General features: G+C 35.1%; 1 protein-coding gene across 2 annotated transcripts in view; it reads right to left on the bottom strand.

The window, feature by feature from the left end:
* The window catches only part of LOC121430357, a 36,773-nt gene that overhangs the window by 8,922 nt on the left and 250 nt on the right, over window positions 1-27,601 (bottom strand). Inside the window, exons 2-6 of one of the 2 annotated variants that reach the window (XM_041627637.1) lie at window positions 16,816-17,020; window positions 15,749-16,517; window positions 15,240-15,415; window positions 11,061-11,163; window positions 3,086-3,164 (exon numbers count right to left, since the gene is read on the bottom strand). In XM_041627637.1, the coding sequence (XP_041483571.1) occupies window positions 3,086-3,164; window positions 11,061-11,163; window positions 15,240-15,415; window positions 15,749-16,477 (1,087 nt within the window). In that variant the 5' untranslated portion in view covers window positions 16,478-16,517; window positions 16,816-17,020. Of the gene's footprint in view, window positions 1-3,085; window positions 3,165-11,060; window positions 11,164-15,239; window positions 15,416-15,748; window positions 16,518-16,815; window positions 17,121-27,601 lie in introns of those variants that run through there. The other variant, XM_041627638.1, reaches the window with a different exon arrangement.

A 27,601-nucleotide genomic window follows, 5' to 3' on the forward strand; every position in this document is an offset into this window, starting at 1 on the left:
ATGAATGAATTCGAAAAAACAAACAATATTTGGAAATTCTTTTGCGTTGTATTTAAACATAAATTATCCTAATTGAAAGAAAATAGATCGTCGGCTTTCAATAATTTACTGGCATAGAAAATTGTGAGAATAAAAACCTTCTTTTGAAATAATACGGACAATTTTCTTTTCTGTCCAGATGAACTTTGGAAGCGTTTCTCTAAGCAAGAGTACCATAATTAAGATATTGTAGAATTAAAGTAATATATAAAATTAGGATGGTTGAAGATGGAAAGTAATATTTCAATTTGTTGATTGTTCCAATATTTCTGGAACTAGTTTTGCATATGCAGTCAATGTGAAATTTCCAAAATAATTTATCATTTATTAGTAATTCCTAAAAAATGAGTGGAGGTGACTTTCTCAAGAATGGTGTCGTCAATGATTAAGTTGCTGGGAAGATAACATAATTGCGATACAACATAAATGTGGTTTTAAGAAGATTGATTGACAACTTTTTTTTATTTGACCCATTGTGAAATATTTATTAGTTCCGTATTTGCAGTTCTGGGAAGAACATTTGGGTCTGGGTCAGATTAAAATATGTTTATGTGAAGAGTTTGGTTGCAAAAGGGATTAGGTCCACTTGGACCATTCCGAGAAAAATCATGTTTTTTATCCTGGCTTATTGCTATATTCTTATGTGAAACTAAATTGTCATGATGTAATACCCTATCACGTGAACATAAAATTGGTAAGAAAAGAAATCTACTTATCTTCTTTTTTTCTCTGTATTTTTTCAATTATCATTGTGGACCTAACCCCTTTTGCAAGCAAACCGAAATGAATCAAATCTCTTTTGATTAAAATAGTGGTTTTTCTTTGCCACTTTTATTCACGTTTTCATGTGAATTTCAAATTTTCTTTCGTATCATCAGAGCGACTAAAAATCTACAGGATTTGAGACAAAAATCAATAAAACTTATGGATCCAACCCCTTTTGAAAAAAGTGATTTTTCTTTCAATTGCCATTTTTGTTCACTTTTTAATTAGAATTTCAACTTTTCTTTGGTATCATCTTATATAGCTACTAAAAAGCTATACATCGAGACAAACGAATTCAAAGTTGATGAACAATGGCCATAACCCCCTTTTGCAACTGAGCTCTTCATATTTCATCAAAGCTGCAGAATCAAATGAGGGGCAATGACCACGCTGAAAAACACAATGTCAAGGAAAAAAAGTCATATTTATCATTTGGTTTTACTTCATAAGGAAAACTTAGTTGAAAGCAGGAAGGATATTCATACTGAAGGAAAAACACACATGATTTTGGATCATGAGAAAATTGCGAATAATAGTAAACATGCGCAAAACGGATGTACACAAATATAAAATTTACAAGTATTTTTCCACCAGATTTGCAAAACAGGAAAAATCACAAAACTGAAACTGGATGTACTAGGGTTGGTATCATTTATTTAAAACAACAGTGTTCTTCAGTTGTTAATGAATCTAATTGTTCTCGATAGATCAAGACCTCAAACAGGTTGAAAAAGTCTTGAGATATTGATCCCCCTTTATCATGTTTATGACTTCTTGTTTCCCGGTTTTTTCTTTCTTTAGGCCCTGTTACATTGTTCTGTGCCAGTCATTGCGGGTGAGTTGCGGGTGATTGCCCACCACTCACCATGAGTTTTCTGTATGCAAATCAGATTTGCGTGCTTCTGTGAAGGCAACTACGTGTGAGATGCGTGCGAGATACAGTATCAATGCGGGCGACCTGCGGGTAGCAAAAATAGTTACCCTCAAGTCACAAAGCTTTCTCTGATCGAGGTGACAGGGCCATTTGGTATTCCTGTGTGCACAAGTTTTCATTTCATTATTGATTACTTTGTTAAATTTAGTTATCTATACTTTGTATTGCTTTTGTTTTGTTTATGCAAGGCTTCTGTGTAAAACAGTCAATTGCTGGTCAACAAAGAGGAAAAATAATCTCCATAATATATCCACACGACATTCGAAAATAAAAACTAAAACGGAATAATGGATAAGAGATGCGTATTCTGGTGGGTGTTTCATAAAGCTGTTCGTAAGTTAAGAGCGACTTTAAGAACGACTGGTGATCCCTTCTTGTTGTAAGTGGTATATTGAATTGGCGATGGTTTAGCGCGTAAGGATCACCAGTCGTTCTTAAAGTCGCTTTTAACTTACGAATAGCTTTATGAAACGGCCCCCAGATTGTGATATTGAATTTTTATACAAAAATAGTTTTAAAGTACTCATGAATTGCTTAAAAGGCATGCAGGCATATATGGTAGGGTCTTAATGAAATCCAGACCATTATTGCCTGGTGTATGGAGTAACTGCTGTAGGGCAAGAAACAAAGTTAAAACTTCCTCATTACACATCATAAGGGACCTACAAATATCGCACTAAGAATTTGTTAAAGGTCAAGTCCACCTAAAAAAAAATGTTAACTTGAATCAATAGAGAAAAATCAGACAATTACAATGTTGAAAATTTCATCAAAATCGGATGTAAAAGTTATGACATTTCAAAGTTTCGCTTATTTTTAACAAAATAGTGATATGAACGAGCCAGTTACATCCAAATGAGAGAGTCGATGATGTCACTCACTCACTATTTCTTTTGTTTTTTATTGTTTGAATTATACAATATTTCAATTTTTATGAATTTGATGATTAGGACCTCCTTGCCTGAAGCACAAATGTTAAAATAATGGAATTCCACGTGTTCAGGGAGGAATGAAACTTCATTTTACATGACAATGACGATAAAATCTAAATATTTCACATTTCAAACAATAGAAAAGAAAATAGTGAGTGAGTGACATCATCAACTCTCTCATTTGGATGTAATTGGCTCGTTCATATAACTGTTTTGTGAAATGAAGCGAAACTTTAAAATATCATAACTTTCTTATTTTACATCCGATTTTTATGAAATTTTCAGTGTTATGCTTGTTGAATTTTTCTCTTTTTATTCAAATCAAGTTTTTGGTGGGGTGGACTTGTCCTTTAAACATTAAATGTTCTCTTCGGATTATGCTTGCTGTAAAGATTAGAAGAAAGCAAAAACTTACCAGTTTCAGCAATCGAGATACTGATAGTAAGTTGAGTCCGACAAGTAGTTTCTCCCTCATGTATTTCTCGCCAGATCGTCTGTGATCATGGAAACAGTAATACAAATATAACTTATTACCATAACTATATATACTATCACCCATATACTATGACCATCATTCCAAAAGGTCATGTTATGTCATCGATTTGTTTCGGATCCCGTTCGGATCTGTTTTTTGGTTTCTTTTTATTTGTCATTTTGGGGTAGCTGGCCATGCCTCATGTAATGTTTTATTGCCGCCAATCAAGCATATTTGCCGTTTTTTATCGTTTATCGCCTCTTTGTGTGATTGTTCATGTGTTACTGTGTGTCCTGTTTTGTGTAGCCGTTCTTCACATTCTATTCCACTTTTCTTTCCTTAACTATGGCTGCTAACACCAATGCTCCATTTCACTACTTGGATAATGATGAATTATACGACGCTTTTCAGTCTGATTTAGATACCAATTTCAATGAAAATTCTAATAAAGCTTTTCACAATTTCGTTGCCCAATCCATGAACTCCCAAAGCAATAATCTTGATTCTGTCTCCGATCCAAATGATAGTACCTATCAGCATGTACCTTCCTATTATTATTCAGAAAGTCAAGTTGCAAGTAAACATTTAAACAACAGTAAAGATGATTTTTTATGTTACATTGCAATATTCGCAGTGCCAATAAAAATTTTGATGCTTTGCATTCCCTTTTACTTCATTCGAAACTCAACTGTTCGGTTATAGGCTTGTCAGAAACCTGGTTTACTTCTAAAACTGATTTAACATTTTTTTCACTTCCTGGTTATAATTTGATTACGAATAGTAGGACAGAAAAAACAGGTGGCGGTATATGTTTGTATATTTCTGCACGGTACGAGTACAGGCTGAGGCCAGAATTGAACCGCATGAACAACTCTATAGAAAGTTCATTTATCGAGGTAGTTATTCCAAATGATAAAAACATTGTAATTGGGGTTATTTATAGACCCCCGAACTATCTTCGTGATGACTTTTTGAACAATTTCAATGAATTATCAAATCACCCCATCATGCTTCATAAAAACTAATCTTTACTAGGAGATTTTAATGCAGACCTCTTAAAATATGATTCAGATGCATTCATACAAAAGTTTATGGATTCATTTCTTACTGCAGGTTTTTTTTTACCAGCAATTACTAAACCTACCAGAATTTCTGCCAACCCGGTCAGTCTTATTGATAATGTCTTTACGAATGTAAGACTTGCGCTGTCATCTGGCATAATTCTCTCCGATCTATCTGATCATTTTCCAATATTCCTCCATTACCAACTCAATAATGATTTCTCGGCGAACTCGGTTTCTTTTCACATAGAACGCGATTTTTCTGAAAACAATATACAACACTTTATGCAAGAGCTTGAAAACACAGACTGGTCTGGAATCTACACTATAGATAATGCAAACGATGCTTTTGAATCATTCATGAGTATAGCATCTTCAAAGATGGATCATTGTTTTCCTTTAATTCGAAAAAAAGATCCAACTACAAAAGGATTCCAAGGTCCCCATGGGTCTCCAAGGGTATTTTATGTTCCATTAATAGGAAGAATAATCTTTATTTGATATCAACTGTTAAACCATGTGACAAGAACAAGAAAAAGTACAAAGATTACAAGAACATTCTTACTGGTATACTTAGGAGAAGTAAAAAAAAAGTATTTTTGTAATCAGTTTCAATTATTTAAAAATAATATACAAAATACCTGGAAAATAATTAAGAATGCTTTGCATGGTACTTCAAATAAATCTACTTTTTCAAAAATAAATGTTGATGGCGAAATTATAGACAATCCACTTACTTTGGCAAACACTTTTCAATGATTATTTTTCCAGTATAGGCCAAAATCTTGCCGGACTCATTCCAGACTCTACAAAACACTTTAATGATTTTCTTCATGACCCCAAACCAAATTTAATATATTTTCTCCTACTGATGAGGTAGAAATTGCGGATATAATTCATGGCTTAAAAAATAAGCAAAGCTCGGGGCATGATGGCATCAATAACATTTTGTTAAAAAAGAATTGTAATACCATTGTCAAACCCTTGGCATATATCTATAATTTATGTATGTCTACTGGGATTGTCCCTTCATCTCTGAAACTAGCTGGAGTTATACCTGTATTTAAAAAAAGGTGACAGTACTGCGTTAGGTAATTATCGACCCATATCACTGCTTACCTGTTTGTCTAAAGTACTTGAAAAATTGATATTTGTTCGAACGACTAAATTCTTTAATTTGCATAATTTATTTTATTCCTTGCAATTTGGTTTTCGTGAAAATCATAATACTACACATGCATTATTAACAATAGTTGATAAGATTGCCAGCGGAATCGACAAGTTTCAACATACTGTTGGGGTGTTCCTGGACTTTTTCAAGGCTTTTGATACCATTAATCATGACATTTTATTACACAAACTTAATTACTATGGAGTCAGGGGAATAGCCTTGGAGTGGTTCAGGAACTACCTAGACAATATAAAACAATTTGTCTCTGTCGAAAACTTTAACACCGAAACAAAACTGTTTACTTGTGGGGTTCCGCAAGGCTCTATTTTTGGTCCCCTACTTTTTCTTATATACATAAATGATTTTTGTAAGTCCTCCAATAATTTATCCTTTATTCTGTTTGCTGACGATTCTAATATGTTTTTCTCCCATCAGGATCCACGCCATTTGCTTGCCACCATTAATCACGAATTATAGTACATGTCTCTGAATCATTAATCATTACACAAACTTAATTACTATGGAGTCAGGGGAATAGCCTTGGAGTGGTTCAGGAACTACCTAGACAATATAAAACAATTTGTCTCTGTCGAAAACTTTAACACCGAAACAAAACTGTTTACTTGTGGGGTTCCGCAAGGCTCTATTTTTGGTCCCCTACTTTTTCTTATATACATAAATGATTTTTGTAAGTCCTCCAATAATTTATCCTTTATTCTGTTTGCTGACGATTCTAATATGTTTTTCTCCCATCAGGATCCACGCCATTTGCTTGCCACCATTAATCACGAATTATAGTACATGTCTCTAAATGGATCAAAGCTAAAAAATTATCCCTTAATCTCCAAAAAACAAATTATATGCTCTTTAGTAATATCATAAATGAACTTCCAGGTAATATAATTTTCGAAAATACTGATTTTCAAAGAGTAGGCAGTACTAAATTTCTTGGGGTAACTATTGATGATAATCTTTCTTGGAAAGAACACGTAGATCACACTTGTAAAATTATTTCGAGAAATATTGGTATCATAAACAAAGTAAAATTTCTCTTTCCAACTCATATACTATTTAATTTGTATTCAACTTTGATACTGCCTCATTTAAACTATGGTATAACAGCATGGGGGAATTGTGCTGACTGCCTCCTGAACAGAATTTTACTTTTGCAGAAAAAGGCTATTCGTATTATTTGTCATGCTGATTTTCGTTCACACAATGACGAACTTTTCTATAAATATAATATTTTAAAGATTGGTGACTTGTATCGATACAATCTCGGAAAACTCATGTATAGTTTAGATAAAAATGAACTTCCAAATATTTTTTATTCCATGTTTACTAAAAATGTCGATATTCATCATTATCCTACTAGGTCCGCCGGGCTCTTTCATCCACCAAGAGCTAGAACAATCCTCTGAATAAAACATTTATTTTTACAGGTATCAAACTATGGAACTCCCTTATAGAATCATTACGTAACAAACCAACACATTTAAGTTTCAGTCGAGGGTTGAAGAAAATTTTTATCCTTGAGTATAAACCCCAGAACTCAAAAATTTCTGTGTAAGCAGCTACCACCTCTTTTGCTCTTCTTCCCTTCTTATTTTCTTCCTTCTTCTCTTTCTCCCTTTCCTCTCACATTTCTTTTTTCTCTCTCTCTCTTCCTATCATCTTTATGTCTAGTTCTATTGCTTTTATAATCTTTCTGTCCGTCTATGTTTTGTAGTGTGTTTTGTTATGTTTCTTTTCCTTTTTTTGTTGTCTTGTCCTGTTCTGTTTTGTTTTTGTTTGTGTGTGTGTGCCATTTTGTTTCTTTTCCTTTTTTTTGCTGTCTTGTCCTGTTTTGTTTTCTGTTTGTGTGTGTGCCGTTTTTGTTTTTGTCTTTGTTTTGTTTTTAGTATTCGTCCTCTCTTGTCCAAGTGATTGTCTGTTCAAACACTCCTGAACTTAGGTTTTTTTTATTTATACAGCAGGGGCACGATATAACATTTTTTCTGTTAATTGTAACTTAGTTAGTAAACATAAAAAGCTTGACCCCACTGGTATTCTTTTTCATTGTAAAAACCTTTATAATTTACGAATTGAATTTCATTGATCAAAGATATACTTTAACTATTTATTGCAGGGAACCCATACTAACAAGCTTTGCTTTCCAGTGGGTTCCCTTTTTTTCATTTCTGTATATGATATGTTTGTGTTATGCTTTACATTGTAACTTTTGTTACATTTGGAATGAAAAAGAATAAATGCAATCAATCAATCAATCATAACTTAACTTTTGGTGACAAATTCTTCCAGCTTGCCTTCGTTCTATCCCCATACCACATTGTTCATATCCAATTCAGACTTATCTCATAAAAAAAACATATTCAACAAAGCTCAATTTACAGTGTCCTCGATATTTTTTTTTTGTTTTATAATTTCTCATTCACTTTTGTTTATATATTTCATAATGTTCTACATTGTAGTGCGCTTTGATAAATAATGGTTCTCACGAAAAGGACTATACAAGTCAAAGCTAATCATTAACCCCAATAATTCTTCCAGTAAGGTAATGATAGCTAAATTAATATGCAGATACTCTATTGCTTTAATACTTGGTGGGTGTTTACTAAAGCTAATCGTAAGTTCCGAGCAATTTTTGGCACAACTGGTGATCCCATCAGGTGATAAATCATTCACACCAGATTTAAAAATTGGTGTTGATGTAGTCCTTAAGAAGGGATCATCATTCGTTCGTAAAGTCGCTTGTAACTTACGAACAGCTTTGTGCCACACCCAACTGGTACGGGCGCGCGTTTCCGTTTTACACCCTGGCGAAGGCATTTTCCGGAAAAGTAGCCAAAAAGAGACTAGTGAAGAGTCTACGTCTACGTTTGTTTACATTATCAGCTGGGCGCGCGATCCAGTCCGCACCGAAGTTATCCGCAGCGTACTTGCAAATGCAGCTGAGCTTATACTTTCCAGGTTCAATACGAATGTTTGCCTTGATCATTTGCCTTGCCGATTTGCTGATGTTTGTCTTTCTCTCTATCTGTCTATATATCTATCTCTCAAATTCTATCTCTGTCTATCTATGTAACTGCAGTATCTATCTATCTAATAATCTTCTCTGTCTCTCTCATTCTTTATCTAACATCTATCTATCTCAAATTCTCTCTCTATCTATCCATCCATCTGTCTTTCTCTATTTTTCTCTCTCTACCTACCTATGTAACTACAGTATCTATCTGTTAATTTGTCGCTCTTCTCTCTCATTCTTGATCTATCTGACATCTATCTATCTCTCAAATTCTTTATCTATCTCTCTATCCATCTGTCTTTCTCTATTTCTCTCTATCTATTTATCTATTTTTTAACTAGAGTATCTATCTGTTAATTTGTTAATAATCTTCTCTGTCTCTCTCATTCTTTAATTATCTATTTAATATCTCTATCTATCCATCTGTCTGTCTTTCTCTATTTCTCTCTATCTATATATGTATCTATCTATCTGTTAATTTGTCTATCTTCTCTGTCTCTCATTCTTTATCTATCTAACATCTATCTATCTGTCTCTCAAATTCTCTATCTCTCTCCCTCTCTAGCATCTGTCTTTTTTCTCTCTCTTTGTCCTTCCATATTTCTATCTACAACATCTCTCTCTCTATCTATCTATCTATCCTTCTCTCTCTCTCGTTCTCTCCCCCCTCTCCCTCTATATATCAACCTTTCTGTCTCTCCCCCTCTCTCTAGCTATCTATCCATCCATCTCTCCCTCTTTCTCTCTCTTTCTATCTATCTATCTATCCACCTCTCGCTCTCTCTCTCCTCTCTATTTCTATCTATATATCTATCTATCTGTCTATCAGTGTCTCTATCTATTTATCAGTCTTCTATATCAATCTGCTTCTAAGTGTATCAATCCATCAAACTTCAATTTGTCTTTCCATTATAAGTATCTGTTTATTTTGATTTTGTCTGTCATTCTATTCATTTAGTTAATAATTTATTTTTAGAAAAAAAACTCATAAACAACGCGACTGCAAAAGCATGTTCGGATTTCACTCCTGACTGCCGCTCTCTCTGTACATGAAGTGCCGAGGAACTCAGTAACTGTCCAACTGTGCAAATTGCATGCGGTGGTGGACTCGCCTGTACATGTGTCGCACGCTGCATGCAACCAGCGACGTGTGTAGACTCTTCACTAGTCGCTTTTTGGCTACTTTTCCGGAAAATGCCTTCGCCAGGGTGTAAAACGGAAACGCGCCTCCCGCTGCAAGACAGCCAACAGACAGCCTCTGAATCTTTTAAGGAGTGAATGTATACCGGGTACCCATTCCCCACACTTGGGCCGAATTCAGAGCTACCAAGTCTCACGCATTGTGCGTGAGACTCACGCATTCAGGGTCCGTCTCACGATCTCACGCATGGCACCCATTTTTCTCACGCATATCGGTACCCAACAGAAAAAAAGAGGAAAAGTAGCATTATTCGCCAGATTATACGACTGGCTGACCGCCTTCGCGTCTAGCCCGGCACACGAGACGAATCAAAAGTGCAGTCAGCGCACAGCTAGTACGTGATACGATGACTAGCGTGCGTGCATCGCATAGTTTTGAAGCCCATATCTCATGAGCGCGCGCACCTTTTCGCAACGTACGAGTGTAAGTACTGGCCGCGCGCGCTCAGAGACGTCGAGTCATGAAAATCTCACGCATTACATTTTTTTGAACTTGGCATCTCTGCGAATGCAACTGAAGGAAATTAACACCTGAAGTAGGATTCGAACACACAACCCTCTTAATGAAAGGCGAGAGTCAGAACCACTACACCATGGCGCTGTACAATTCAAAACTAATATTTTATGAATAATGCCAAAATACTGTCTACCATTGGATTGCTTTTTGTTTGGTTCCTTTTCAGGCAACAGTGGATATAAACATAAGGTGGTTTCAAATTAAAATTGTAAACAAAATATTATATATGAAATATTCTCTGTCGAAATTTGGTATAGTACCAAATATGAAATGCACTTTTTGTATTGATAATGATGTAACAATTATGTATATATCTTGCCTTTGTACTCATTCTAATGTAGTATGGTCGAGAAGAGAATCAGGGATATTTCAAAACAATCGAGAGGTGATCGTATTAACGAATGAAAACAGATTGTTAGGGTTTTGTGGTACAAATAATAATGCTTTTAACTGTATCATGACGATCGTAAGAAAAAAAAATACATTTAGCCAATAAAAAAAAAAAGTTTTCTTCATTTATGACAATCATGTCCGCATTAAAACTATATCATGTAATGGAAACATTTATGTATGAACAAATCATAGAGCAAGAAGGTTCAAATAAAAACGGTTTCGTTTCATAAACTTTTTCGAACATGCTGGCAATCTGCCACCTTAACAAACATAATTATTACCGATGTTTATTTCTTAGATATATGTATTAGCTCTTATTTTTCTAGCCAAATTTGTTTTGGCTGTGACAACATATCGATCATATCCTAAGTCAGTTTGACTATATCTTTATGTATTAGGAATGTTAATTTACTGTTTGTCTGAAAAAATGATAAATGTTTATACAGTGTAATTGTGCTTTTTGAAAATTAAGCACTCCGGGGAAAGGGGAAAAAGGGGGAGGGAAGAATCTATTTAAGGAGGAGAAAATGGAAAAGGTATATTTTTACCAATTTGAATGACTCCTGGACTCTCCGAAACATTCCCCGGATGTCCTCCAATTCTCGATTAGTCAGGTCTTCGTCATCTAAGTGACTTAGAATATCAGATTCTCTATAAATAAAAAAATAGTTCAGTTTAGTTTATTTCAAACCATGAAATATAATGTTCACATGCAATTAATAATCTCAAATTCAGGAAGATACATGAAAGAAAAGGAGACTTAAGCAATGATTGATACTGGTAAGGAACAGGTCCCTCAGACAAAAGACAATAATCACAATAAGAAGTAACAAATACATTCAGTCAAGAATCATTTCAGAATAAAATGTAGTAGAATTTGATGACAATATTGAGACTAGGAATATCTTACTGCGTAATGTTCTAAATAATCGTACGAATACCTATGATAAATTCTGTGACTATGGTATCACCCTTCTTAAAATAAAAGCGAATTTAATATCTAGTCGTAATGACGTCATAGCAGTCGTACGATTGGCTACGATTTGAAACTAATTTTGCCTTTTCTCCAAAATAAAGGCTTGCAAACTTTCAAAATGGTTATAATATAATTATTTCAATTAATTTCAGCCTCAAGTAAAATGATATATGTTCCATTCACATCTTCAGAAAATGAGCAAAATGCGATTTGTTCCAAATTAGGATCGCAAACAGTCGTAAGGTGTGCGTTTGCCTTTTAAGCCCATCCGCACGAACACACACCCACACGCGCGCTTACACCCTCTCGCATACCCCACACACTCTCAAGTTTGATTCAGTAAATGTTGAAAATCAGATGGAAATACTTGCATTTTCAACAATAATAAATAAAAGAATCATATAATTATCTCAAAGAATTCGACTCAATCACATGACTGACTGAAAAATCGAAATCATCTGATAAACTCAATGGATTCCATTAATCCCAATGTATAAGTCATTCAAACATTTAAGTCATTCATACGGAATCAGTTTTGATCATTCAACTGTCAATTTGGTATACAGCATTGGCCAATTAATTAATTTATAGATTCAACCACCTGATCAATGAGTTCACACATTAAATTATTCAGTAAATGAATCAGTCAACTAATTGACTACTTACATTATAACTAAAAACATCGGCTATCAACCGGCTTACATAAAAAATTAACAATTAACCAACAAATGTCAAACACTTAAATGCACGAGACCTATTATGTCAATGATATTGAGAAAAATTAACAGTTTTATTGATTATTTAATAGTTTATCGATGAATCAGCCCACCATTAATTTTCATTATTAGATTTTTACAGATAAATAAAATTACAATTAGTTTAGCAATCAATCGGTTACTCCTATATCAGATACAATACATCAATATTGATTTGATTTATTTTTCTTCTACATAACAATGTAATATAATGTTAATATTATATTGACAATAAATCAGGCATATATCATTTAGCATAAAATCAGTAGAAGAAGATGGATTGCTATCGTAAGCAAAAAAAAAAATGCTTGAAAACATGACAAACCGAAACATATATATAATCACATTACGAGCAGAATGGATAATTGCGAATTATGGAAGTATCGATTAAGTATATAAAAAAATCTAACAAGCCAACACTTGCTATAATATACAATCAAGAAAAAACAATGATAATGAAAAATGAAGATGATGGTGGTGAAAACGATTATGATGATGATGATGGTGATGATGATGAAGATGATAGTATGATGATGATGATTATATTAATCATTAAGATCAATTACCGATCAATGCTTGTGCAAAGAAGTGGAACAGCCTCATGCAGATCGGAAGAATCTCATCACTATTGAAAGTTCAGGATGGCAGGAAGGATATCATTCAACTAATACTTGACTCTCAAGCTTTTCCGGATATCACACTTTGGACAATTATAGATATGGTTTTGAAAAAAATGTTTTTTCACAAAGCCATTGACATAAGATTATTTTTTTAGTATTTCTGTTAGGACTTTGGAAAAGGTAGAATCATAGATATAGACACACACACACCCACAGACACGCTCCCACACAATAATCAAGCCTAGAAATAGACGGAGCCCGCGGGATATGGTGTATAGAAAATGCTGGTTATGCCATATAATTAGCCAGTCTCAAACTATCGTGCTAGTTATCATACAATCAATTGAATTGTCGATCATTCATAATTTCAACAAATATTAGCAGATGCAAATCAGATGTATTTGATTTTCTCTATGTTTCGTAAACACCTTTCTACTGAGTAATTTCGACCTTACTGTATCCTTTGTACACACTTAGAAAGAAAAAAGGTTCCTAGAGGGTTCTATGCTTGTCACTTATTTGCAAACTTTAAGGGTTCTCCAAAAGGATATAAATTTCCTTGAACATAACATTTTAGGTTCTTTATAATATCACAATACCATACCATTCAATATAGGCCTTTGGGAACCCTTTATTTTCGAGGGTTCCACTTCGCACCCCTCATTTTAAGGGTACAAATTTATTTTCATATATCATGATGTTATACGTTTATGCTGTGAATTGTTATGACATTTTAAAGTTTCGTTTATTTTTCAACGACTATACGACAGGCTTCGCAATCTCACTTAAGAGTTGGTATATTATGTAACAAAATATATGTAGGCCTATCCCTACATAATTACGTACATGTAATCAACAGAATTTTAATAAAAAGTCGCCGTCCTCTTGTTTTATGAGAAAGGCGCGACAAAAGTACATCAAAAATAACTTCCTTCACATAATATTTAGATATATATATTATATAATATTATAGATAGGTGGAATATCTCCATAAATGTCATCTTTTGTTTTGTGATCATTCCATATTTTGTACCCACATTGAAAGTCGAGAAAATATGCCATCGTATGAATCTTTTAAGGACTTAAGAGGAACCCAGCTATTAATGATATGTGGATTTGTAATGATTTATTATTTTGGTTACTGCTGACGAAGGTAAATGACTGGTTGTGTGATAATGACATCAAGTAATATGAACAGATATTAAAAGGGTTTGCCATATGCCTGCGTCGCTGAAAACCCTGTGCGTCACTGAGCGAAAACTTGCTATTGAGGCGCAGAGAGCAAAAATGATGCACTCCAAACTTTTTTTATGGGGAATGCTGTGTACGACCACCCCTACATGTTAAGGGGTTGAATAAGCTGTAATAATACTCTTTATAGGATATAAACCTATATTTCATCATCATTATCCTCATGATTGCTGTTATGCTGTTATTACAAACATCATTACATTTTATGGTGAAACTAAGTCATAACTGTAATTTGTTTGCTTTCTCGCTTCGCTCCCTCTCAATATTCCTTTATATCTAATTTGGAAAAAAAGTTTACACACACAAACAGCCTTAATCACACATCAACCTGTAATTGGGTCGGATCAATGGCTTAATTGGAAGGTACTCCTCCACAAACAAAAATGATGAAAACAGGCAAAGTAAAAACGGTAAATACATTATTTTCTGAAATATCATGTCAAAACCTATCACAAACTGAGATTTTCATGTAATTGACTCATGACACCACTGCACACACAACCGACATATACATCCATCGCGTAACGTAGGCCGATGCAATCATTGTACAATTATTGGCCGACATGAAACCCCCCTCCCCTTCGACAAGAATACCTTTCTACGCCGGTTCCATGACATTTGCTCCGGCGACAATTGCTCCGATGGAGAATCTGCACATTATTTTGAACCCAAAAACTATATTGCAATCCTTACTCTAACCCTAAGCCTTCTAAGATATTAAGACCGGAGCAATTGTCGCAGGAGCAAATGTCGGTCGCGTCACCTCAATTTTCAATTTCAATTTCAATTTTATTTATTTCACTTCCATCAAACAAAAACAAATTGTATACCATATATAAACATAAGTATTTGTATCCGTTGCAAAGAAACAAAAATAATAATACATATGTTGTGAAAAAAACCACTTACACAATTTGGGCAACACATTGGAGGTTTTGAATAAGTTTACTATTTTTCAATAGAAATTAAATTAAGATGGAAGTGGAGGGACCCACCTCTACGCCATCTACATGCCTGTATGTAAGGAGCTCCCTTGTGTGCAAATATATCCATACTGGTGAGACAAGAACAACAACAACAAGTGTAAGGTGACTTAAAATTCCTATTTTCTATTCGATTTCTTACTTGAGATGAGCTTTGCATGCGAGTGAGTTGCTCAGGACGCGAGTGACTCTCCAACCCATGTCCTCCTGTTTGATAAGAATGCCAAGGAACTCGTATCCATTCTGAAATGGGCTTGGTATCAAGACGTTGTGTATCTCATCTATCCTCTCATCATCGTCCCCGTTCTCGCTCGAATCCTAAGGGGAATTAGAAAAAGAAGAATTTTCACGCCCGTAAATGTGAAGCTTAATGTTTTCTTCGCTCTTATTTCGTGATTATCATGGTTATCATTGTCACTATCATTTAAATGATGATGATGGTGGTGGTGGTGATGGTCATAATAATGATGATGTTGGTGATGGTGGTATGATGATGGGGGGGGGAGGTGAACGTGATTTCCTAAAAATGGTGTCAATTCCTTTGTTTTTTCCTTCTTTATTTTTGGAAAATAAGGTGGCCTGTACAAGCGCGAAACATTCTGAAAAAATCTTCTGACGCTACGGCTGATAATTAAATACATAAAAACATACCTCTCTGTTAAACCTGAAGAAACTTTTTCCAAAGAATGATCGAACGAAGTGTTTAGTGTGTACCAGCAAGTCACAGAGCAAGCCATCGTGTTCATCTTCTCCGATACATTCCTCCTCCCCTCTGCCACTATCGAAAGAATCGGTACTATCATTCAGTGATCGTCTGCAAAATTGTTTATCTACTCCTTTGGGGAGGTGGGTTTGGTCGTCATGATGAGATCCGGGCAGAAAACAATCTCTATCGACATCACCGTTAATGAAATCCCTTTCGTCGTCATTATATCCATTCGCAACCCTCTTTGGTAAAGTTGCTTCAAGAATATTTCCGGAATGCCCATTTTGTAAGGGAAAATCTGATTCATTCGGGGGTTTATCGATACAGACAATGGTACTGCGCGTCGGACAATGCGCGTATGCCTCATCCTGATTCTTTAGTCGTTGGTGATCTGTTATGTCAGTTGCACTGCCGGTCGGATATTGCGCATACGCCTCATCCCGATCCTTAAGCTGAAGATGATCGGTTACGTCACAGTTATCCTGACTGTCCAAACTAATGCACTTCAGTCCGTTAAGAAGTTGCTCACTTGACTGGCTTACGACACGGGCATTTTGCTTTGGCTTCTTGTGAACCATACTCCCCAAGTAAACCGCAGTTTCAGTGTTGATTGATGATTGCCGAATGTGTCTGGAACATTCGAATCCCTTGCAGCTTCCCATCGTACTTGTCATGGTAACTCGCGCAGGATATTTTAGATGTTGCAGATCAAACCTGAAAAGCGATGAATGGTAAAATTGAGGTATCAAGAATTAAATGAACTATAATTACAATAGAAATGAGTTTCCGATCGAACCTGGCTTCGATTAAAGAAATGCACCAGTATACATGGCTTCCGTGTAGGAACTGGAATATTGATCTTCTACCTGAATTTCAATCTTATAATTAGCAAACCAAGAAGTTAGATATTTTCTAATCAAACTTCAAAATCGCCAAAATGTGATTTTGATTCATACCCCCAAAGATAGGAAATTATAACCACTTTAGAACAGAAGACAGTAAAAATACTTACCAGGGATCAATTAATTGAAACTGGAAGACACCTGAAGACCAACATGAACACCGGAGCGTCCACAAACCACAGAAGTGCTTTTGGTCTGCTAAAGACGCAGAGCATCAATATATACCAATACAACAGCATCCGATGATCCAACCGCACGCGCGATCCTCTCTCGCCACTCCGGACTCCAGACCTTGCTAACAACTCAGTCACACCACTGAAACAGTTGACAAGATTGACACAAAGTAATTACGTCATTTTCAATGTTGAACGATCCGTCGATATGGAGTCAGTTTCGTTCGTGTGACCGTAGCCTAAGAAATCATTAATTTTCCCATAGATTCCCCTTTATGTCAGCCTCATTTAAGAGCTTGGAAGTACTGTTAACAATTAAAGTTTCGGTTTCTTCCGCCATTAAGTGGACTCCGACTATCGCGATGGTTTCGTAATCCGCTTTCGAGACAAGATAACGCAAGTTAAAATTTAATACATGAATATAATCTATATTCAGGCTGCATAATCATGAGATGTTTTAATGTGACTTCCGTTGAATGCTCTTTTTGTTTTTATTTTGAATTCTGAAGGAATTCATCATGTATGCGAAGCAGTACAAAATGGTCTTCCGTTCAAAAATAAGTTGCAAAGTATGTAGACAGCATTAAAGAAGTGATTATCCTTTAAATTGATATTCTTTTTAACATGCGAAAAATGTATTGTGCAGAATAGTTGTCGTGGGAAATCGATTTTTTGGAAAAATTATTATGTTTATCATTTTTGATATGGGAATAGATTGAAACCAATATCTGTTATTTCAGTGGGAATATTATATAGGCCCATTTCATTTAAATGATGTGGATGTGGAGTGTTGTGGCCTAGTGGATTAGTCTCCCGACTTTGAAACAGAGGGTCGTGGACTCGAATCCCACGCATGGCGTAATTTGCTTCGGCAAGAAATTTATCCACATTGTGCTGCACTCGACCCAGATGAGGTGAATGGGTACCCGGTAGGATTTTTCCTTGAACGCTGCAGCGCCTTTTAATATGGCGGCTCAGCTACAGCCGGGGTAATAATAATTACGATAGGCCTACCAATTACCAAATTGCAGTTGAGTATATTAGCACATAGTAAGTGCGCTATATAAATGGACATATCATTATTGTTATAAATACTATACCAAGACCGGTGGTTGCTTTTTTTGGGACAAACCAAATTTGCAATGAGACAGTTGTCTGTTCTTTGCGGAGCTAAAGGAACTGATCACCCCTTATAAATATTTGAATTGAAAAAACAACAACAGGAAATGAAAAAAAATAAGAAAGAAAAAATGTGAAAGATTATATGGCTTTTTACTTATATGGTTATATCTACAGGCTTATTTCATGAAAAACAAGAACAAATACTATCAAGATTTTTGTCATCTTATCATCCCAACACTGGCATGCAGAGAGTTTGGTTCCGTGCCCCTAAAGTGTATCACGACTGAGGAAATAAAAGACAAAAATTGGAAAGGGAAAGAGTTAAATATTACAATTTTCTTAACATTATGTCAAAATTCTGTCAAATTTTTTTTTTGTCTGAAAAGGTAGGAGGTGAAAAATGATTTAAAAATTGTGAAATACATAATTTTATGCTTTAAATCAAACAGTATTTTGCAAAATTTCATACGGCTTTGATATCATGTGTTTAATATCCATGCTTTTTATAAAAAGATAGGGGAAATATTCCAAATTTTTGCCGTGAAACTAGCGGCATAACTCGTTGCCATTAATAGCTACTAGTGCAACGGTGAATTCTTTGTACTTTTCGGAATTGTCATGCTGGGCGGAAATCCCAGGGGGACAGGGGGACGTGTCCCCCTACCAAAATAGTATGGGGGGGGGGACACAATATCAAATGTCCCCCTACTATTTTGGTAGAAGGATGAATCATTCACATTCGAAATAATGCATGTATTTTTGACTAAATGACCTTACATTTTGGGTGAAAACCTTTGTTTGTTTTTTTTTTTGCTGATCAAATTTTGCAGAGTGAATAAATAAGATAAGGGGAAAACTTGAAAAATAAAAAGAATCTTTCATGTCACTATCAAAAATTTCGTTTGCGCATCGCGCTCGCATTATAATAAGGACAATCATATATATAAATATATATATATATATATATATATATATATATATCGAGCGGGGATTATTGGCTGAAATGTTTTCACCCCCCACATTGGCGAAGGCTGGATCAGCCCCTGTTGTCCCCCTACCTTTCGGGACAGATTTCCGCCCATGGGAATTGTAACTCATTTTTTTTTAAACCTCCAGCAATTACACAGCTGCCTGGATGTAATAAACGGAACAGGATGTCTACAGTGCAAACGCAATTGTTTTGACTTTTGATGCCATTTATTGGCGCTAAGATCAGCCTTGTTTACATAACGTTTTAATTATCGGTCTATTTCGAGATTTCACATTGTATTTTAATCCAGAGAATAAAGAGGGGTGGGCTCACTTCAATTGAGGAGTGGACACCATCAGCGAGAATCGCATGAGAGCTTATAACAGGTGCGTACGCAGGATTTTTGAAAGGGGGGGGGGGTTTCGAGCTGATTTTTTTTAAATCTCCCGCCCAGTCTCTAAAAAGTGATGAGCGGGGGGGGGGGGGGAGGTGATGATTTTTTTTTCTTTTTTTTTCAGCGCTGCAAATAAGACAATAACATTTAAGTGGGGATGGGTATGTAACAGTGCGGTCATGACCCGCGAGCGAGCAGAAATGTTCTCGTTTTTGCGTTGAAAACATAACCTTTTTGTCAATAGTTTGTTGGTATCATAGTCGATGCTACATGTCCTTCGGATCGTAGCACTCATGATATGGCCAACCGCGTAGCCAGGATTTCATTTTGGAGGGGCGGTAAATGCACGCGAAACGCGCTCCCTAGGGGGTGGGTGCAGGGAGGGGTAGTTTCCCCCTCCCTCGCGAAGCGCGAAGCTTTTAGTGTTTCATAAATTAAAATGAAAAGGAGCCGTTTCTCTCGTCTCTAGTACCTCCAATTCGGTTGACTATATTGCGATTTTGAACCTTGTTTTCAAAAGTGATTGTAAACGCACAAATGAGGTATACAATGGAGGAAATTAAAATGATAATAACTCCGCGCGAAGCGCGGAAGCTAAAGTGATTTATCAATTTTTCTTGCCATAAAAAGGGTCCCGAGAAAAGGGTATTCTCAAAGATATATTGAAACTTTCTTTGGAAAGATCAGATTTGATTACAAACAATTTAGCATCAGTGCATATTTTTAACTCGCAAAACAGAGGAGAAGATTGCTAGAGGAAGATCTTCCTCCCCGCGATGAGCAATGAAACTCTGAAATTTCAAAGGGCGGACGTTTCATCAAATGTAGATATCTCTAATACCCAATCGTCTCTAATTCAATTGATTTTCTAAGATTATTGAACTTCATTACAAGGAAAATAGTGCGCATAAAGTTGAAACTTCTGTGATTTATTGAAATTATCTATCTATATAATAAAGGATGATTATTTTTTTTGACTTATCCTGAAGCGCTTCATTTTGAATATAAAGAAACTTAAGTGTCATTCAAAATTTCAAACTGAGGGCGCAAAACAGGACAGGAGATGAATGTATACAGGGAAATGACATGAAGTTTAATACAATTTGATAACAAAAATATTGTACTTTTTTATTTAATACGACACGAATTCCATACCTTCCTCTTTTTAAATTAGGAACCTGTTTGCCCCCAAATTATGGTTGTTTATAGTAATGAGCTGAAACGCGGGAGAAGCTGACTTTATGGAGGTGACGGGGGGGGGGGGTTTGAACCCCCGAAACCCCCCCCCTTGCGTACGCGCCTGGCTTATAACATTTTACTCTCTGCGATTTTGCGCAAATCACAGCACATTTTTATTCAAACATGATTGTTACGTCACCATGAGTCGTCGGTGTTTATGGGACCCAACAAATTAAAATCAGCTGAGCACTTCATATGGTTTTTTTTCTCTACAATACTGTATGCATTTATAATTTTTTTTTGCAGATGTGAATTTTTATGAAATGAAATATCGTTAAAAAGTTGTAATCATTTATTTGATTTGTAATCCATTCTATTTCATAATTTGTTGTGTGTAGAGTACTCAGTCATTTGCTGTTTCTCTTAGATTTTTTTTCTTTTCTTCTTTGCTTTTGCACTAGGATTGTTACAAAGGAGAGATTAACACGCCTCGTGATATAATTAGAAATCAGGAATATAGCGGTATATTAAAATCACTTCAGGTATAAATCTTCGTCTTTTCATCGTGTTGTGAAAATGAATCATAATATTTGAAAATAGAATTATGTTGGCAAAGTTCAGGATTTAAAGAATGACTGAGAAAAAAATCAAGAATGAAAATAAATTGCAACATGATGATGAATAAATCCGAAAGGCTATAATGCAACCATCATCACAGAAATATGTTGGCAAAGTTCAGGATTTGAAAGAATGACTGAGAAAAATTCAAGAATGAAAATAAATAAATTGCAACATAATGATGAACAAATCCGAAAGGCTATAATGCAACCACACTGCAAAAACTCCAGTGTCGATTTAAAACCAGCCCGGAATATATATCTGTCCACACCAGAGAAGTATTGAAACAACACCAGTTTGGAATCAAACCGATGCTGTTTTAATACTAATTGGTGTTGTATAAACATAATCTGGTGTTAGACCAAAACCAAACTGGTGTTGTTTAACACTTATCTGGTGTAATAAATAATAATAATAGGCATTTATATAGCGCCATCTATCTAGAAATATTCTATTCAGAGGCGCGTTGTTATTATCATTATTACCCCGGCTTTAGCTCGAGCTGCCTCTCAGCGCCCATGCATTCAAGGAATTAATCCTGCCGGGTACCCATTCACCTCACCTGGGTCTAGTGCAGCACAATGTGGATAAATTTCTTGCTGAAGGAAATTACGCCATGGCTGGGATTCGAACCCACGACCCTCTGTTTCAAAGTCAGTATAGACTTATCCACTGGGCCACAACGCTCCACAGGATATAGATTCCGGGCTGGTGTTAAATCAACACCAGATCTAAATCTGAATGATTATGAAAAAACTGCTAAACAAGATTAACCAAATAATTAATAAAAGACAGCTAGGACGTAAAGGGTATCTTCAAAAACAAGATAAAAGAAGGAAGGAATTAAGAAAAGTTCGCTTTGTTGATGGTTCTAAGCTGGTGGGAGATGACATTTAGCAGTCTGCGATGCTCCACCTTCCATCCAGATAATTGAACTGTTTGTCATGTTTTCCTCCCTTCTGAGGCCTTTATCAAATTCAAGCTCTAAGCTTAAGATGTGGGTCTCCCACATTTAGAAAGATTCTTTGAACTCAACTGAAAACCCTGCAGTATGTGAGAATCCCTTTTATACTTTTATGTTTCACTGCTGCAAAACTTTTTGCAATATAAAAAAGACGATGTTTTCGTATGCTGGCAGATCACTACACTCTGAAGATTTTAATTTTACTGAAGTTGAATTTTTTATGTAAAAAAATGCTTGCTCTGGCTTGGCCAATATACAATTTTATTCTCTAAGATAGGTAGATATTCTGATTCGCTAACGTTGCGATGTATCAAAAGTTTCACGACTCAATGAATACAGTTTTTATGTAGACCGTTTTGGCAGATTTAGGTTTCCTGTTCCTCATATATGATATAAGAAGTCTTTGCCACAGATGTATATTTGCAGGAATTTTCATATCTATGATCTGTTTATTTGACTGTATTTTGCTTGTATATTCAAATCCATATTGGTCGTCTGCCGCTTTGACAAACATTATGGATAAGTCTTTGCAATTTTCTCCTAAATATGATTAGATGTATGGAAAATATAGTGTCAAATTCAATATGCTTGGAAATTTGATTAATTTTGATTAATTTCAGAATCGTTTCGTGAAAACCTCATGAAATATTCATATTACTTATACTTTCTGTCAGTGGAATTCTTGTAAAACCAAATTCCCCAGAATTGCTTAAATTTGGTAGATACTAGAGAGTAATATTGTCATACTTTGACAATTAATCTTTATCAGTTTAGTATTACATGAACCTTTAGTTTCAACAGACAAGTACTACGATTTTATATTGCATAAAAACATGTTGGTAGACTTTAATTTCAATGTGCCCATGTTAGTGAATTTGATAACCATACAGCTTTACTTGAACTTAATACACCCTACTCTTTTTATCAAGTATTGTGACCCATGTTCTTAGTGATAAACTCTCAACCATGTCAGCCTATATACTCAGGGCATTATTGTATATATGAAGCTCTATTCAAGCAATTATGCAAGCATCATTTTGAATACTTTTACAAATCCAAAACTTTTACATTCATATTACTTACGCTGTAATCTAACAGACATTATTTAAATTAGAGCCTTTTTCGGATGTTATTTTGATTTCATCCAAGCCTTTTGCTATAAATGTACAAAGCTGCCTGTATTAACTGTCTGCATACTTTAGTACGTTTACCTTTATCACTCACCTTTTGTTAAACAGTTGTTTATGACCATACATTTGATTCCAACTATAGGGACATTTACAATAGAGAGTAAGATTGCAATTTACAATATGTTGCATTACATACATTCTATAATTATGCCTTGTTGGTCAACTACCTAGTTAGCTTTTATTTAAGCAAACATTTCTTTTTTTTATCGCAGTAATCTACGGAACAGGTTAACAACCTCATCGCATGAATCTATCGTGACGCAAATACCTTTTCGAATGTGATTCTTGGCATATCATCGTTGTTTGCAATTTGACTTTCTATAGTCCATCTGTCCATTATGTTAATTTTTTTTTGCAACTACAATCGTTGCATTTATTGCAAGGAACAAGTTCATTTGTGCTAATGAGGATTTCCATTGTGTAATGTCTGCTTAGAATTTGGATTCTGTGATACAAAGTCAATCTACACGACATATGACTTCATTCAGTACACCCTTGCTCAATATACAAGGTTTAACAAATCCCTGGGGACCCCTCCCCCTTTTTTTCACTCAAAGCCCGGAGTCTGATCTGTTCGTCAAATATAAGCGCTCATGATCGGACACACTCTTCCATTATGTACATACACCCTCACTTGCACCTGCACACACCTTTCACTCCAAGCTTTCAACACCATATTACAAACCAAAGTTTATACCCTTCATGAACCTGGATGACGTATTGGATAATGCAGTATTTACACCTCAGTGTAGATACTATACTGTCAACGAATTTAATTCAGTTAACACTTTACCATGTTTACAAAATGACAAACCAATCCACCTTAGCTTTATGCACATAAACATTAGAAGCTTGCAAAAGAACTTTGATACTTTTAGTGATTTTTTTTTCTATATTAAATACTTTTCCCTATTCTGTTATCGCAATGTCAGAAACTTGGTTACACTCAACCACCCCAACCATTTTCAACATTGACAATTATACATTTAAACATAGTGATCGTAGTCGTGGAACTGGATGAGGTGTCGCTTTTTATATTCACAATGATTTAAATTTAAAAATTAGACATGATATTCAACTCCAAGGTATAGAATCCTTATTCATAGAAATTATTGATGATAAAAATAAAAATAAGATAGTCGGCGTAATCTACAGACCACCAAATAACATCGCCAACATATTTTTGGATAAATTGGAATCTTGTCTCGAATGTATATCACACGACAACAAGGATACGTATCTCATGGGCAATTTCAATATAGATATATATCTTTGCCTCATACTCCACCGGGCCAACAGTTCATTGACTTGTTTTCATCATTTTCATTTAAATCTCATTAACAGACCAACACGGATAACAAGTACAACACACACAATCATTGACAATATATTTTCCAATGTAGGTCTATTAAATAATGATAATAATAATGGAATAATTTACTATGACATTTCAGACCATTTACCCATATTCACAATTTGTAAAGATAATAGACATTCACAAAAACAACAAAATATAGAAAATATTACCCGACGAAAAGAGACTAAACGTAACATAGAAACTCTTAAAACTGATTTGAGTACAGAGTTGGGAAGATGTCTATGTTAATAAATCATATGATGTATTTTTAAATAAACTTAGTCATTACTATGATAAAAATGTACCTCTGTTAAGAATTAAACTAAATAAAAAGAAGAATAAACAACCGTGGATCACCCAAGGCATAATTAAATCAATACTCACTCGTAATAGATTATATAAATATCACTGAAATCACCTACTCAACAACATAAAAACAAATACAAAAAAATATCGTAATAAATTAACGTCAATAATCCGTTTGGCACGTAAATCGTACTTTTCTAACAAAATTGAAAACAACAAAGATAATAATAAAACATTATGGCACACTGTAAACGAAATATTAGGAAAAAAACACATGATCTTAACAATGTTGATTTCCTTCTGAACGGATATGCAACGAAAAACCCTTCCGAAATTGCTGATGCATTTAATTCTTTTTTTCGCCAATGTTGGTCCTAACCTTGCATCTAGCATTGTGACTAATGCCAACGACTTTTTTTACATATTTACATAACAATACTGAACATTCTTTATTTTTTAATTCTACCAATCTTCATTAAATTTTAGAAATCGTTCGATCATTGAAATCTACTAAATCTTGTTGCCATGATGGTATCAGTGTGAATTTACTAAAACAAACAATTCATTTTGTGGCTTCTCCCCTTGTACATATTTTCAATTTATCTCTCTCAAAGGGAATTTTCCCGGATAAACTTAAACTTGCAAAAATAATCCCCATATACAAAAAAGAAGACCCTTGCCATGTTACTAACTATCGCCCTATTTCATTACTACCAAGCATATAAAAAATACTTGAAAAAGATGTTTATAAACGCCTATATTCTTTTCTGGACACAAATCAATTATTAATTCCCAACCAATACGGTTTTAGGAAAGATCACTCAACTGACTATGCAAACTGAAAACCTCTTCATTGACTGAGTAGTAGCAGGAGGGGGGGGGGGGAGGGAAGGGTTCAACCCCCCGAAATTTTTTCATACCCAAACGCCCTCCTAAGAATTCAAACACCCATCCCTGATTTTTTTTATGCTCTTTTTTTGCTTGTCATCTTTTTTTTTTGGGGGGGGGTGGGGTTGGGGGTAGGTAATGGCCTGAACCCGATGGTGAAGACTTTTCTTTTTGGTTTGTTTGGTTGTCGACATTTCATTTAGCTTATACCCCTCTTCCCCTTTAAAAATTCCTGCGTACGCTACTGAGTAGTAAGAAGTCAGTCCTTATTTATCATTTCTCCGTAATCTTAATCACTATTTTTGCCAAGAGAATACCGCGATCTTAGTTTTTTTATATTTCAATTCAAAGGATATTCAACATCATAATAACAATGATGATGATAATAATAATAATAATGATAACAATAATAATAATAGACATTATAGCGCTATCTATCTAAAAATATTCTATTCCGAGGCGCGTTGTTATTATTTTTATTACCCCGGCTTTATGCTTTCCGGTGCTCATGCATTCAAGGAATTAATGCTGCCGGGTACATTCAACCAAGCTCCTTGATTCAACTCACCTGGGTCGAGTGCAGCACGATAAGTTCTTGTTGAAAGAAATTACGCCATGGTTTTTTAGGTATTTAAGAAATATTGCGAAGCATCTTGGAGGTGAACTAAAACACTGGTGCCATCAGCAATCAAAAAAGTGAATAATTTCAGGTACGCGCAACATGCCCATCAATTATTCAGAAGGATTTTTAAAATGGCTTTGATATCAAAGGTGATTTTGTTTCATGCTCGCTTCGCTCACTCGGGAGATATGTTAAGCAGCTTTTTGGTACATGCGCCAAACTGTGCCCCACTACGTGACGTCCCCCCTAAAAAGAAAAGGAAAGAGAGAAGGATGAAATATGCAATATGATATTATTTTTTTTAATATTATGTCAAAATCTCTCACAAACTTGGATTTTTATAATCAAACTGTCAAAATTTTTGAATGAATTCTATCCGATGGACCATATCTGACCCCCTCAAAAAAATGTTGCCCACTTACACCACTGCCTATCCATACCATGATATGACCGGGAAATTTTTTGGCTCTTGCCCCCCCCCCTCCCCCGATCCCTGTTGCGCCCCTTGCTGTAAGAGTCAAATGCAAAGCCTAATGTATGGGATATAAAATTTCGTATTATGACCTAGACAGATCAGAGCTGCAGCAAACAGTTTACCATAAAGCCACATTAAATTCAGATACTTATGGGGAATTACGTATATAACAGATATTGCATGGTGAATCTTTTGAATAAAATTTCAACTCCCCTCCGAAGCTTCATTATCCCCGCGGAAACTACTTTTTCCTTGGGGAAAAATATTATTCCGTCGGGGAATTGAAATGTGAGCTTCAAACTCTATCGAGGCAATATCTTTATAATCATCACTGATGTGTTTTTATGAAAAGTCGTTCTCTGCGGGGGAGGATGTGCAGATGTAATATCACCAATTACAGACTTAGCAGTCTCCACACGCACTGGTAATGGTTAATAAAACTATTATTGTAATTGGTTTTTCGTCTGTGTTGTTACTTAAAGTCTAAGAGCACTTCCTGGTTGTGATGAACAAGCGATAAAAGAAATGCATTTACGGCATCTTGTTACCTTTGTGTTGTTTATGTTTGTTAGCTTTTCCAAAATATCCAAGTTTTTTTTAATTGCTATCAGTTGTAAAACTGTACATACAATTAACTA

The sequence above is a fragment of the Lytechinus variegatus genome, chromosome 16, assembly GCF_018143015.1.
Source record: "Lytechinus variegatus isolate NC3 chromosome 16, Lvar_3.0, whole genome shotgun sequence".
Taxonomy (NCBI): Eukaryota; Metazoa; Echinodermata; class Echinoidea; order Temnopleuroida; family Toxopneustidae; genus Lytechinus; species Lytechinus variegatus.